At 35.7% G+C, this 14895-nt stretch overlaps 3 protein-coding genes across 7 annotated transcripts; 2 read left to right on the top strand and 1 right to left on the bottom strand.

Annotated features, from left to right (window-relative positions):
• The first annotated feature begins 349 nt into the window (after nucleotides 1–349).
• Nucleotides 350–5650, top strand: LOC140962934 (protein TIC 62, chloroplastic-like). The gene is given in 13 exon segments (XM_073422055.1): nucleotides 350–383; nucleotides 689–964; nucleotides 2367–2484; nucleotides 2579–2651; nucleotides 2734–2776; nucleotides 2956–3132; nucleotides 3741–3822; nucleotides 3954–4026; nucleotides 4307–4417; nucleotides 4640–4792; nucleotides 5134–5246; nucleotides 5421–5459; nucleotides 5461–5650. Coding segments are annotated over 13 exon segments (1392 nt in total). The 5' UTR covers nucleotides 350–364; the 3' UTR covers nucleotides 5576–5650.
• A 1194-nt stretch (nucleotides 5651–6844) lies between these two features.
• LOC140962700 (probable E3 ubiquitin-protein ligase ARI2) lies at nucleotides 6845–11706 on the top strand. Of its 5 annotated transcripts, none has more exons than XM_073421652.1 (7): nucleotides 6845–7197; nucleotides 7733–7764; nucleotides 8128–8407; nucleotides 8626–9106; nucleotides 10107–10655; nucleotides 10726–10889; nucleotides 11326–11706. In XM_073421652.1, the coding sequence occupies exons 1-7, from the start codon at nucleotides 7098–7100 to the stop codon at nucleotides 11469–11471; spliced, it is 1752 nt and encodes a 583-aa protein (XP_073277753.1). In that variant the 5' UTR covers nucleotides 6845–7097; the 3' UTR covers nucleotides 11472–11706. The 5 variants fall into 5 exon arrangements, with proteins under 5 accessions (XP_073277753.1, XP_073277757.1, XP_073277756.1 ...); XM_073421656.1 differs by having other exon boundaries at nucleotides 8052–8407; XM_073421654.1 differs by having other exon boundaries at nucleotides 6846–7197; nucleotides 10726–10850.
• A 563-nt stretch (nucleotides 11707–12269) lies between these two features.
• On the bottom strand, nucleotides 12270–13618 carry LOC140963617 (fasciclin-like arabinogalactan protein 21). Its single transcript, XM_073423008.1, has one exon. The coding sequence runs from the start codon at nucleotides 13525–13527 to the stop codon at nucleotides 12388–12390; it is 1140 nt and encodes a 379-aa protein (XP_073279109.1). The 5' UTR covers nucleotides 13528–13618; the 3' UTR covers nucleotides 12270–12387.
• Nucleotides 13619–14895: the final 1277 nt, after the last annotated feature.

Genomic DNA, 14895 nt, shown 5'->3' with positions numbered 1-14895 from the left:
TGGTAATCATTATGTTAGACTAATTTTAGTAATGGTTTTACTTAATAATTGACACAAATTATAATATTACGAAGAAATATGAAACATGTATCTCATTTTACGGCGATATATCTTACATTTGATATGAATTATTTTTTAAAAAAAAGAAGTTATTATTGGAAAGATTGTATAGATCTTTGTGTTTATTATTTTACTAATATCAGCTTTTTTAGAGAAAATTAAAATAAAACTATATTTTTATCTCTGTTTTATTAAAAACAAATGACGTACATAATATTCATTTTTCAAACTTTACATGTTTTAGCTAATCATAACATTGTTTCAACGTAGGATCGAAAACATATCTTCCAATTGGAAGTGATTTATGTCTCTTATATCATTAGGTGTGTTTTGACGACCCTCATGGATTCAATTTGCAAGCACAAGAAAATAGCTTTAGAACTATTTCTTTGAATTTATATAAATTTTTGCATCATATTTTTTGTGGTTCGATTTCATATTCGGAATGAAATCTTGGGTTCGAGACTGTTGAAACCCGAGAAGAAAAAAAGAAAGGGGGACTACTATTTTAAGGCTTAATATATCATGGGAAAAAAATGGTTCAAAATAATAACTGATTCTGTAAATGACAAGCTTCATCTTTGCAATTGTTGGTATCTGATTTTGTAAATGAAATATGTGGTCGCAGTTTTTTTTGGCGTGGACCAATCAATAATAGGATATAGGGAACCATCTGGGATATGGATATTACAAAGGCCATCACAGGATAATTTCAGCTATTTTCTCGCATTCATGGAGCTCCGTTCCCTGCAGTTTCCTTGTGCAGTCAGCTGCATCTCTCATGGCGGGTTTACAGATAAGCCATTTTTACATGGGCTCACCAATATCAAGCTTCCGTTGGATTACAGAAACTGCCCAAATAGCAAAAAGCTCCAATTTTTTTATTACAAAGCACGAATGTCAGGTATTGTCGTGATTCTTTGTGTGATTTAGTGCAACCCTTTTGAATTCATACCTGAATTGTGTGAAATGGGGGAATGTAGGGGGTAGAGTGAGGAGAATTCTGTTGAACCTCTGTTTCTTCTTGTTTGTTTTGAATTCCTTGTTTCTTTATTTCAACCAGGATGCGGGAATTTCGGCGAGAAATGTTCTGGGATTCCTTGCACTAGCTTTATTTGATTATATGAGATTTAATGTGATCCGCTCCTTTTTGGAATCTGATTGTAATCATGGTTTAATGGAATCGCTGTGATGACAGATGGAACATGAATGGATTGAATTCCATAGTTCCATTTTTGTAAAGAATTGAGCATGTGTCAGGAGAAAAACAGGACGAACTGGTGTTATATTTGGCGGTATGTAATGTAAGTGTCTAAGTAGAAAACGATTGGTATTTTTGTAGACCATGATCAACCTTTTCTAAGCTTATAATGAAGGGCTTTATATTTTATATACTAACTTAGTAACTTACATCGATTGATGCTATGATTAATACTAGTATTGATATTCTTCTAAAAAATTTATGAGTTGTTTAACCAAAAAAATATGGATTTGCCATGATGATTCCATGATATAGCCAGTGGGTACCGCTACCGACTACCGTTATGGTGAACCGTGATTGTTAGGGTAACCCAACAACTTAGTTACGGACAGCTTTTTTTGCTGGAAGAGACTTCATTTTTTGAGGTCACCCATCATAAATGATCACCAGTAGAGAAAACATTAGTGTGTGTCGTGTGTGAATATATGACTTAAACATTAAGTTATTCATTTTAAAATTTCTCTGGTTGTTTCTTTGGGGATCTATAGTTAAAACACAATCTAGAATTGATTAATGAACTGGTGCAATTTTCATTTTGGTAAAAAATACGGTCTTGATTTTTTAGTGGTTTCTGATGCATATGGTTATCTTGCAAAAAAGAATTTGATTTTTTGGGAATTCCTCATTAATTTGAAACTGTTGTTTTCCTATTGGGATATTCTTATTGCCTTGGGGTTTTATCATTTCTGTTTTTAATATTCAGTGCAAAGGAGAGTACATGTCAAATTTAAGGTAGAATGCATAGACAGTATGTGAACTATGATTATCTTAATAATGAAAGGAAAAACTATAATTTTTGGAAAATTTTGGGCGTACACTTTAGGTGACACTCAGACTTACATTTTTCATGAGAAATTACAAAAATATATTTGAATCCAATTTCATCTCTTTTATTTTTTTCCTCTGCTAGCCTTTAGGAAAAATGTCAGTGTGACCTAAAGTGTACATCTAGCATTGCTCATAATTTTTTACCTATCGTTCTCCCTGTTTGTCAATGACGTGTCTCCTGCCTTCTATTTACTGTACTACTATGCTCCTTTACAAGGCTCCGTAAAACTAAAAGTTGAGGCACAAAATACTACGTCGAGTGATGCTGGTGGAAAGGATGAGAATCTTGTGTTTGTTGCTGGTGCCACTGGAAAAGTTGGATCTCGAACTGTGAGGTGCTCGTTTAACTTAATTACTCGATGAGAAATCTTCTGGACTATGATGCTTAAAAACTGATTCGGTTGCTTAAATATTGTTTTTCTCCTGCAGGGAGCTTTTAAAATTAGGATTTAAGGTTCAAGCTGGTGTTCGGAGTATTCAGAGAGCCGAATCACTATTGCAAGTATGAGTTCTGATACTTGGTTATTATTGAAATGGTGTTTCTCTTCTTTTATTCATGGTTATGATATTTTTCTTCTATTCAGAGTGTTCAGAACATGAAGTTCGACGATGTGGCTGGAGGCACTCGTAAGATAAAATGGGCTTCTAGATTGTTAACATAAGATCGAGTTTGTAATTGATATTGACATTTAATAGGATTTCTTGGCATTTCTATCTGTGATTATATGGGCTTGTTTATTCTAGCAAGATTGATGTCTACATGTCAATTGGGAATTTCATTCATAGTTTTTTGGTCTTTAGTCCAGCTATAGATAGGCTTAAACTTGTGGTGTGTGACCTGGAGAAACGGGATCAGATTGAGCCAGCACTTGGAAATTCTTCGACTGTTATATGTTGCATCGGTGCAAGCGAAAAGGAGATTTCTGATATAACTGGACCATACCGAATTGATTTTCAGGCGACCAAAAACTTGATTGATGCAGGTAAGAAAATTTCTGGTTTAGGCTTTCCTAATTTGCTTTAACAGGATTGAATAAGTTAACCGTAAAATGCACCATCATAAAATTCAACCAGTATTCTTCATTTGTAGAACTGAAGTTTTTAACGAATGGAAGGATTACAAAAGGTACAGTAGTTGAGATATAGTTATAGTCTAGTTGGTTGCTTAAATATAGTTATCTAGTTGGTTTTTGGTTGAGATCTATCTGTCCTATATGAAATTTTGTAGTCTATCAATCAAAAAGTTGCAATAAATGTTAGAAATTGCTTTTCCAAAGCTCGAGTGTGGGAGTTGGTCCTACAATAAATTTGGGAGTTGGTCCTACAATAAATTTGTACTTTTAACATACCCTTGCGTGTAAGTTGAATTCTGGGAGATATATGCATATTTGCAACTATTGGGGATAAAGGCCCTGAAATAAGCTCTCAAGACCACAATGATGAAATATATATGGTTTTGCGTGTGATCCTCTGACTTTGGTTGCATGTCATAAACTACTTTCCCACAAACTCAAGCCCATGGAAGGTGGGGCCCACCCAGAAATATGTTTATTATTGTACTATAAATGCCCACTCCCATTTTTGGTTGCAGCAACTTCTTCTAAGGTTAAGCATTTCATTTTGGTCACATCTCTCGGAACAAACAAAATTGGATTTCCTGCTGCTATCTTGAAGTAAGTCGAAGAGTTCCCCATTATGAATTGTTCAAATCACCTTAGGCTGTGAAGTGTAAACAAGAAATCTGCAAGTCTCTAGTTTTTTATTCTTTTCTGATTTATGATTGTCATACACATCTCCAAAAAAGTTTGTTTTGGGGAGTCCTAATTTGGAAGAGGAAAGCAGAGGAAGCACTTCTTGCCAGCGGTCTTCCATACACGGTGAGAGTCGTTCGGACCATACCATTGTGTAGAGTATAGCAATAATTGTTTTGCTGTCTTGTGTTGTTTCTTATGAGTTATGTGGTGCGTCGATCAAATTTTAGTGATTAGAGTATTGTATGGTTTAAAATTTTTGAGTTGAGTTAATGTTGCAAGTATGATTTTTCGTTACGACAAGAAGTGTTCGATCCTATGTATAAATTATTGACATGTGTGAAGTGAGATATATAATATCCTGATACAAACAATTTTCATACTCATACTCGAACACCTATTGCAGATAGTGAGACCTGGAGGAATGGAGAGGCCTACCGATTCTTTCAAAGAAACACATAATATTACGTTGTCGGAGGAGGATACTCTATTTGGTGGATTGGTGTCAAATCTGCAGGTTCTCTTCCTTGTTCACGCATTACAAATTTTTGGGGGAGCGTTGGAGAAGCCATGCTAGCTTGACTTGAGCCTTTTGTAGGTTCAGAGTCAGGTTAATCATTCAATCAATATGATATCCTTCTACAAAACGAGAGTTTTTCAAGAAAAAGTAACATCGATAACTGTTTTTAATTTTTTCCTAATTAACTCAGAATTAAATAATTATTTTTATGAACACCAGGTAGCAGAACTACTGGCATTCATGGCCAAAAATCGCAGCCTTTCATCCTTCAAAATCGTTGAAGTAATTGCAGAAACTTCAGCTCCTTTGACTCCCGTCGGAGAACTCCTTCAAAAGATACCATCTCGGCGTGCTGAAGTTTATGCTTCCAGGGTAAAATTCAGTCAAATGCATATTGAAGTAAATATCATTTATTTATATCCCTTCTTAGCGTTTTAAGTGTCTTAATACCCATGAATGTGTTTCATGTATTCAAGCATACTGCCCTTTCTTCTCTGAGAGTTTAGATGCACCATGCCACAAGACTTGTTTAAAATTGGTTTGCGTAGATTTATGCACCAGAACAGCAAGAAATGCATTTGTAATCACTAGAATATACCACAGAGCTTGCTGGTACTTGAAATGTTTTTTCTGTGCATGCCAATCCAGGAAATTTATGAAAATTTTCCCATACTTGTTCTTTGTTGAGGCTGAAAGTTCTATCTCGGCTTTAGGTGTCGGATAATGCAAACACCCCCACACCACCTGTTTCAAAAAGTAGTTCCCCAAAGAAAGATCCCGAACCGGTGAAGTCAACTGCTACAAGGCCTCTTTCTCCATACACAGCGTGAGTCCAGTTTGGTCCATATTAAGTTGATGATTGATTTTGCTTTGAAATATCAAATTTAGAAGGATGACTTAGTATGAGTTCGGTTACACGAACACTTATTTTGAAAAACACTTCAGTATGTTTCTAGGTAAACTGCTAAAATATCATCCACTTCTGAATTTTATTTCTCAGATATGACGATCTCAAACCCCCTACATCGCCATCTCCAAGTGCCAACTTTGTCAAACTACAATAAACCTGAGAATCCAGTTGATATCAAGAAATATTCAGAATCAAAAGGTGGACCGGATCCCTCTCATCTGTCAAAAATTGCAGTACATTTCTAGGTCCTTTGTCTGAAACAGTGTACACTGTTGCGTTGAGGTTCTGAGGATTCTATAAAATGTTTAATATTAATTTTTTTTTAAATTCTACAACCATAAATTTATTAAAATAAAAAAAATAACCATATCAATTTTATATATGAACTCCAAGGTTTAATCAAATATTTTCTATATTTAAATGATCGTATTACTCTTGCTAAAAAAATTTTATCAAAACATCGTATATTAAAAATGGCTAAGATTTATCATATTTAAATTAATTTTCTAATTAATTATTATAGACTCTTGTAAAAATCATCTCTAAAGTCTTAAAATAGTAGAATATCTAAAGTAACACTAAAATATTTTAATACATATGTACTTAGCTCATAACAGAATAACACATATTATATCGACTCAATCTATGAAAAATATTGTTTTTTATTTCAAAATTATTACTTTTCATTATATGTATGGACCAGATCGATCCGTCCATAGATCTATGAAATCATCGCACAAGATACCTATTCTTTATCAAACAATCGCTTAAATATTCATCCTCCAACCCCCAATAGTTAGTGGGGGAAAAAGATAAATCGTGATAGTAAGTTTTTTGTGAAACTATCTCAAAAATATATATTTGTGAGATAAATCGACTCGATCCATATTTAGAGTGAAAGAAATACATATAGCATAATTAGACCCATATATATCATAAAATTGACTGATTTTAAATTCTTATCAAATCAAGTGAACCATATCTTTATTTGAATATGGCAAACAAAAAATTGTCAAATTCAATGTTATTCGAAAATTTCACGTATCTAATTGTCAAATATAAGATAAGCATTTTTAATTAAACTTATTTCGATTAATATTTACTTTAACATAAATTAGATAATATTTCTGATTTTTCCACATAAATATTTTAATATGTCAATATGTACGATTAAAACTAATCATTATATAATAATCATATGATTAAAAATTAAAAGTTTTAAATTTTATTTGTAAGTTAAGATAGTGGTTATATGTTTTGTTAAATTTCAATTTTAATTATGTATTTTTCATTTATGATACGATTATCTTAATCTATTTTTATTTAAAGTGTTAAGTATACATGTCAACACCACGTTGAAATCATATAGTCGTTGCCTACGTGATGTATGCGTCACGTCAAAAAAAATATCAAAATTACAAAAATAACATATTGAAATTTGAGAAATAATACCAAAATCGAAAATATATATATATATATATTGTATTTTTCCCTAAAATATTTTAACGCAAATGGCAATATTCCGGCGGAGTAAAAAGTTTGTGCAAACAAAAACTGAGGTCGTTGGAAGCTCTACACTCACCAATAAACCCTCTCCCCCAACATCGGGAATTTATCGGGCAATTTTGCTCGTCGGCCGATTTCGGAGCCGATAACAGTCGTCAAATCAACGACGATCAATATTGGCATCCGATTGTTTTGTCGATTGATGCACTTGATTATAATAATACAGTTGCATAGAGAGGTATTGGGTGTGGGGTTATTGAGATGGAGGATTCTGTGAGTGACAGCGAAGAATCGTTGGACGGGATTGAGAATGAAGATTCCGATGCTCAGTGTGCTTCATCAAAAGCTTCGTCTTGCAAGGAATGCATTTAGATTTTTATTTTATTTTATTTTATTTGTGTGTGTACTATTATGTGAATAATGTTTCGTCTTCTTTAAGTTTTCAAGTTGGAATGGTCTGGACTTTGGATCTGCGCTGTTTTATCAGCTTCTAGTTGAATTATTTGCTTTGTCAGGAATGTCGATTAATTTCATTTGAAGTAAAAATCCGGGGGTATTTTTTCGTAATTAGAGCGAAGTCTGTACTTCGTTCTTCTTGATGATATTCTGTGCTTTTAAAGAGAGAATCTCGAGTGTTCTTCTTTTCTTGGAAAATTGGGTTTTGTTTATTTATCCTCGGCGTTAAGTCCTGTTGAATCGCCTTGATGTGGTTTGGTTTATCATTTCATGGAGATGGGAGTCCGTTCTTATTTCTGGCCGTGCTTTTTCACGTTTCAGCCCTGCAGGGTCCTGTTACTTCAACGAAAAGTGGATTTCTACTGTGGAATGAATATTATCTTGTTGGTATAATGGTTGAGAGGTGTTTACTGATTTTTTTTTTTTGTGCCTTCGGCAGGTAATCACGAAAGAGTCTCTCTTGGCAGCACAGGTATAGTGTTGTTTCTTTCTTTTGTGTGCACACTGGGTATGCTTTCTCATTTTTTTATCTTCTGCATGACTATTTTTATGCTTCGCAGTTTCTTCTTATACTCAATTATTCAAATTACATCTTAAAACCTTCCATGCCCCTAAGTATATTGATTTGGGTGAATTTTTTACTGATTTTAAAATGCAAACAGCAAACCGCAAATGTAATTCGTCATTTTAAGAGTTAGACAAGTGACTTATCAAATATGAGATGGAGATGTGCTCAGTGTGGTTTCTTAATCCTGTAAGGTCAAATTAGAAGAACAAATTGGTGGCATATATGTCATGCTGACCTGAAGAATGAGGTTGTTTTTCATCCATGCAGAGGGAAGATTTGCAAAGAGTAATGGACTTAATATCACTGAGAGAACAGCATGCCAGAACTCTTCTTATTCATCATCGTTGGGACGTTGAGAAATTGATTGCAGTGTATGTTGAAAAGGGAAAAGCTTTCTTGTTTTCTGAAGCAGGTGTCACTGCAGACAAATTTGTTGACCTTGATCCACTTGAGCCTTCCTTAGCAATGACGTGTGATATATGTACGGATGATGTCCCTGCACAAGAGGTAACCACAATGGAATGTGGGCACTGCTTTTGTGACAATTGTAAGCACCCTTTCCTTTTATTGGGGTTATATTCAAGGGCAGTCTGTATTTGGTAAAATGACATCCTGTAATAGTTCCTGCTATTCCTCTGTACAGTGAGTAGTTAGTTTTGTGTTTTTCAGTGCCTCGTTTTCCAGCTTTTTGGTTTTCTAGATTTACATGTGCTCAGGATAGTAAATTGTTGAAACATCTAGTATTTTAGTATTAAAATTTTTCAGGTTGGACGGAGCATTTTGTTGTGAAAATAAATGATGGGCAGAGCAAACGGATCAAGTGTATGGCCCATAAATGCAACGCTATCTGTGATGAAGCTATTGTCAGAAAACTAGTTAGCATCAAACACCCTGATTTGGCTGAGAAATTTGAGAGATTTCTCCTTGAGTCATACATTGAAGACAATAAAATGGTGAAATGGTGTCCCAGCACACCACATTGTGGGAATGCAATACGGGTAGAAAATGATGAATTTTGTGAGGTTGAATGTTCTTGTGGTTCACAATTCTGTTTCAGTTGCTTATCAGAAGCACATTCCCCTTGCTCATGCTTGATGTGGGAACTATGGACAAAGAAATGCCGAGATGAATCTGAGACAGTTAATTGGATTTCTGTACATACCAAGCCATGTCCCAAGTGTCACAAACCTGTTGAGAAGAATGGAGGGTGTAATTTAGTTTGTTGTATATGCGGGCAAGCATTTTGGTAAGAGTTCTTGCTAAAGTTCCTTCCTCATGTATGCTACTTAATGTATATTGACACAATAGCATGTCATGCTGCTGAGAAATGTTTCTTTATCAATTTCGCTTTTGTCTTGTGATTAGACAGTCTCACCCCTCCTTTTTTTGGGGGTATACGCAGCGTGGAAATTAGATTCCATTCTTATCTCTCCTATTCATTTTTACTTATTGTTTGGCAAGTTTAGGAAATCTCCTTGTTTTCCTTCTTTTCTTATTTTATTCTTTTAGCTTATCCGGAGCAAGTAGAAGAGCTACACAGCAACTAATTTTGATGGCACATTTCCATGATGACCAATTTCTCATTTTTTTATCCGGACTCAGCTTCAAATTTGTTAATCTGAAGGGTCAATGAACGTGATTACGTGAAGCATATTTTAAGAGGGGGTTTAATAAATTCCAAGTTGTGGCACGTGGCAATGATGATGCTTTCTATTATATGTGTTTTACTTCATTGATGGAAAGCAGTATCCTGCGTTTGGTTTTTTGTATTGGAAAAGCTGTTCTGGTGGTAGTGTGTAAACAAGATAAACACTGATATTTGGCATATATTAGGCTGGACAGAGGTTTTTTGGAGGTTTGATATTGCAAATAACACATTCTTTTTGGTAAGTTGCATATAAGACATTGTCGCCTATGAGCTTTCTAACTTAGTTTTGTGACACTATTACCTTTGACTTTCACGTTTGTACCTTTATGTAATTTGTTTCTGACAAGACTTTCAAATTCCATGACTATGATGTTGTAGAATTGTCTTGGCAGATATTATTGCCTGTTTGCACCTTAATAGCAGATGTTCTGTGTGCATAAGGTCCCCCAGAATATCTAATTTTGTGCCATAATATTCTATTGTTTACATAGGAATAATGCCATTAACTTTCGCAGGCTTGTTAGTTAGTTAATCTAATTTTTTTTCTAGTGAAAATGCTACCATTTCACGTTGTGGCTTACCCTTGTGCTTTCTACAGTTGGCTGTGTGGTGGAGCTACAGGCCGAGAGCATACATGGTCCCATATTGCTAATCACAGCTGTGGGCGATACAAAGAAGATAATGAGAAAAATGCTGAGTGTGCAAAGAGAGATCTTTACAGATACATGCATTATCATAATCGCTATAAAGCTCATACGGACTCCTTTAAGCAGGAATCTCGACTGAGTGATACTATAAATGAAAAAATATCAACTTTGGAAGCAAAGGATTCCAAACTAAGAGATTTCACCTGGCTTGCAAATGGGCTTCACAGGCTCTTTCGATCGAGAAGGTCTCTTTCATATTCATATCCATTTGCATTCTACATGTTTGGTGATGACTTATTTACGGATGAAATGACTAATGAGGAAAGGGAAATTAAAAAGAATTTGTTCGAGGACCAGCAACAGCAGCTCGAGTCAAATGTTGAGAAACTATCGAAACTTCTTGAGGAGCCATTTGATGAGTATTCTGAAAAACGAGTGATGCGTATAAGGATGCAAATCATTAATCTCTCAGCAATTACTGATAACCTCTGCCAAAAGATGTAGGTATTGAAGACTGCTGCCTAAATTTCACGAGAAATATTGAAGCTTACTCTCTCCCTTATCTTGCAGGTATGAATGTATCGAGAATGATTTGTTGGGTTCTCTTCAATTCACTACTCACAACATAGCTCCATACCAGTCAAAAGGCGTTGAGAAGGCTGAAGAGCTGACGGTTGTATCAAGTGCTCAAGCAGGTGGATACAATAATCGTAAAACTGTGGATCACCTAGATGGTAAAAATGATGGGAACTTGCTTGGGATTAACGTCTGAGGAAACACTGGAAAGAATTTATAGTATTATGTTGAGTGAGAGATCCTTACAGGAAATACTGTAAACTGCCAAATGAGTGTCCCAAAATAATTTTCGTTTAAAAGATACAGGTAAAAAAATGTGAACTTCAAGAATTCACCCTAGTAGCGATAATCAATATCACAAACAATGATCTCCCATATGTGTGTGTGTGTGTGTGTGTGTGTGACAAACAATGGTTATATATCTGTCACGTTGTTCTGTTGTGACCTTTTGATGTAGCTTTCAACACACCTATTATTCCTGATTGTCGTGCTTTCCTGTTGGTGAAGTATTATTAATTTTTATGTTTTCCTGCGAGTGTCCAAATTAATTGCAGCACTTGCTGTTGACAGTCGACACTTTCCGTTGTTTTTCAGGAGACGTACTAGAAGCACGGCGAGCGACCGCCTCTGGGATTTCAAACAAGAGACAAAAGCTGTCATGGAAGCGGGCTAGAAAAGGAAGTTCTGGAGGCAGTGTGTTTGATCTAAACTTGCCTGCAGAGTTTCATCGAGGAAATTGATCACTAAAAGTGATCATCTTTCCCAAAGAAATTTGGTGACAAATAGATAGGCGAACTGTTTTTTTTTTTTTTTGGGTCAAGAATTCGGCAGTCTTTTATGGAATAAATTTCTCGATCTTGAGCTTGTACCAAACTTGATGGAATTAGGCTCTCATGTTGGGTGTGGATAGTTTATTTTATGATTATTGTTCATAGAAAGAAGGTTTAGATCTAGATCTCTCAGTTTTTCTGTTCATTTTATCCAATTGTAGTAGGTTTCTTCCCCAACACCCCGTCTGGCCGTCTGGGTTTTTTTTTTCAGTTCGTCCTTCAAAGATCGCGGAGAGGAAAACTAGCTTAAGGATGTATAGTCTTGCACAATCGGGGTTTAAATTTTTTTTTTTATATTAGGCGAATTAATTGGCATATAGCTTATTCGAACTATCTAACATGAAGTTGAATTTTTTTTTTTTTTGCTCTGAATATTTACGTCCCTTGCAACTATTCAATTGTGGATGCTTTGATAATATACCCAAATTACACTTAAATTTTTTAGGTACAAGTCTGAAACTATTGATGATAATGTACCAACCAAATTTTCATTATTAAAATATTTATATAATAAATAATTTAAATATGATACATATATAATATATACAATTAATTATAATCATGTTTATAAATATAGATATATCAAATTATTGTATCTTATTTTTCTTATTATTATATATAAAATGTCGATAAACTGTAATTCATCTTATATCAAAATTTTAAATTTGAGAGGAGTTCTCTCGTCAACAATCAATTAGAACAATCCCACCACATCTAAAAAAAATATCCGTGCAGAGAGATATTAGCAAGACATTTATTTCTAACCACTTGAACCGTTTGATGAAGCTACAAGCACTCAAAGATTCAGTGAATTAACGGCCTGATGTCAAAGACCACGATCGTGATCTTGAACATCCGCCGTTGATTGAAGACCACCCCGCCCCTGGCCATCGATCACACAGATTCCACCATTCCAATCCAATCGACCGCATCTCGACCGTTGGATCTCTGCATCACTCTCCGCCTCTTGATATTGTTGCACGCGCGGGAAAGGAGAAGAGATTCCGTGGATTACCATCTTAACATTGTGCATCAGATCAATGGTCACGAGCTTCATGTGGTTTATCTTCATCGGAGTCAAAGTTCCTCCGCCACCAGCGGTGGTCACCACCAGATCCTGTCCGGCTTCCATCGTCGGCAACGATGTTTTCAGAGGTAAAGTCACCAGATCCGCCGCCGTAAGCCTCTTGTTCGGTACCACATGATGTAAAAAATTCGACAAGTAGATGCTGCCTTCGCTGGTGAAAATGGAGGTATCGTCGACCGCGAAGACCGTCATGGCCTTCAGCTCAACAAGCTCCGCGTACCTGAATCGGAGAGCCATAGAAACGACTCCGTACCCTATGGTCTGCAGGCGGAGAATAGCGTCCTTTAACATGAGCGGCATTAGAGAGGGAGACGGAGACGATGCTAACGTAGGGAGCGAGGGGAAAGGGAAGGAGAGCGACGTCATGAGTTCTACGTTGCATGAGAGTGGAGAGAGGTGGGAGACGAAGCCTTGGAGACCGTGGACGAGGACTGTTCCGTCGTTGAATAGGTCAGGCCGCGCGATCTCCACGCCGTTTACGTACACCTTGTTCTTGTTATGGTCTGCGGTGGCGGCAGTGGTGATGGTGAGGCAGCGATGGGGGGCTAGGGTTTCGATTTTGGTACCGAAGACCAGGGATTGGAGGAATTGCAGCGGGTAGAGGCCTGGTAGGGAGAACTCTCGGATGAGGAGGTGGAGAGAGCAGGTAGGGCAGGTGGAGACGGCGGCGTCAGAGAGAGCGAAGATGGTGATAGGACTGGAGGCGGAGAGATTGGCGGTGGAGAGTTTCTGGAAGCCGAGTGTGGAGAGTAAGTTGGCCAAGATGGAAGGAGTTACCTCTTGGATTAAAGGTGGGGCTGCCGCGGCGGAGATGAAAATGGATATGAAGATGAGAAGTAGGAGGAGGAGGAGGAGCTGGAATCGGAGAGGAATCGCCATTAATGGAGCTGAGTACAGGTTGCAGAGTGTGAAGTGGGCGGGAACACCATTTTCAGGGGGAAGTTTGTTAGTTATCGTTGGACGGTTTTGCCCTCGGGATCTTTGAACAATAAAATCGAAATTACGACCAAAATTATAAAATTTATTATGATCACTTCTAAAAATTTAGAGAAAAGGTGTAGACATGGCTTAAATAAGTTAATTGAAATATATTCGAAATTTAGATTTTTTTTATAAAATTGTGATTATAACATAAATTCCATTCACATTTCACAATATGATTCCTCGGCCTAAGTTTAAATTCATCCATATGGTTTCGATTTCATTCCTCTAACCAATTTGAAAGGCTTACTAAAGCAGGAATCCTACCTTCTTTTTATATATATATATATAAAAAATTGCGAGTGAGTAATTTTTTATCATTTGTATCCGAGAGATTATAAGCAAAACGAGGATGCATTTTGATCTTCGTCGAGCGAAATTGAGACTAAACTAGCTTTGCACAACCTTTTTAATAATATCCATAAATAAATTAGTTGTTTTTTTTGTCATAGATGATCGATATTACTATATGTAATCTCCTTCGCCCGCACGAGAGACTTCTATGCCAGCCGGAAATAACGGCTCGGTTATGAAAGTACGATCTTGGACTAGCCCCCTTCTAATGAATTAGAAAGAAAAAGTATGTGCTACTATAAGGTCTCTAAACTCTTTCCTCAGAGAATGAGATAATCCTTTGCATACTGCTTTCTTTATCTATTAAGATTTTTAGTAAGTTGCCGGCTGTGATTTTGTTGAATTCATAAATAATAGGGGTGAGCAACATCGTCAATTCAATCTATCTTAATGGGATTTTTTGCTTCTATTGAGTAGTATAGAAGGGATTTTTCTGGGTGCCTCATAAATTTTGGTACTTCAGTGCATTTTTCCATCTGAATCATAATAAGTATGTTTTCGAAACATTCTCTTTCAAATTCAAAACGGACAACTTGGCAAGTTGGTCCTCGTATTTTATTAATTATTAATTATTTTTAGCAACATTGGTCATTGTATTAATATTTTTAAAAATAAAAATAAAAACTTTAATTCTTAGGGAAAAAAAATTTTAAATTCTTAATAACGTATAAAGAATCGGTGTGATTTTGAACAAAAAATGTATTGTATATTTTAATTAAAACATCTATATTATTATAAATTGCCAAGCTCTATATCGAGCTCCCAAACTAAACCCGCTGTTTTTCCGACTTTTCATTTGAAACAAACTCACAAAACTTTCAAGAAAAATTATGAGATGTCAATTCATAACATTAATTAGTAACGAAAAGCACTCAAAACTTACTTCATACTTCTTCGTCAATTATATATATA

The sequence above is a fragment of the Primulina huaijiensis genome, chromosome 17 (genome assembly GCF_012295235.1).
Source record: "Primulina huaijiensis isolate GDHJ02 chromosome 17, ASM1229523v2, whole genome shotgun sequence".
Taxonomy (NCBI): domain Eukaryota; kingdom Viridiplantae; phylum Streptophyta; class Magnoliopsida; order Lamiales; family Gesneriaceae; genus Primulina; species Primulina huaijiensis.
Note: the sequence above shows the minus strand (reverse complement) of the source record. Positions and strands in the feature narration are given on the sequence as shown.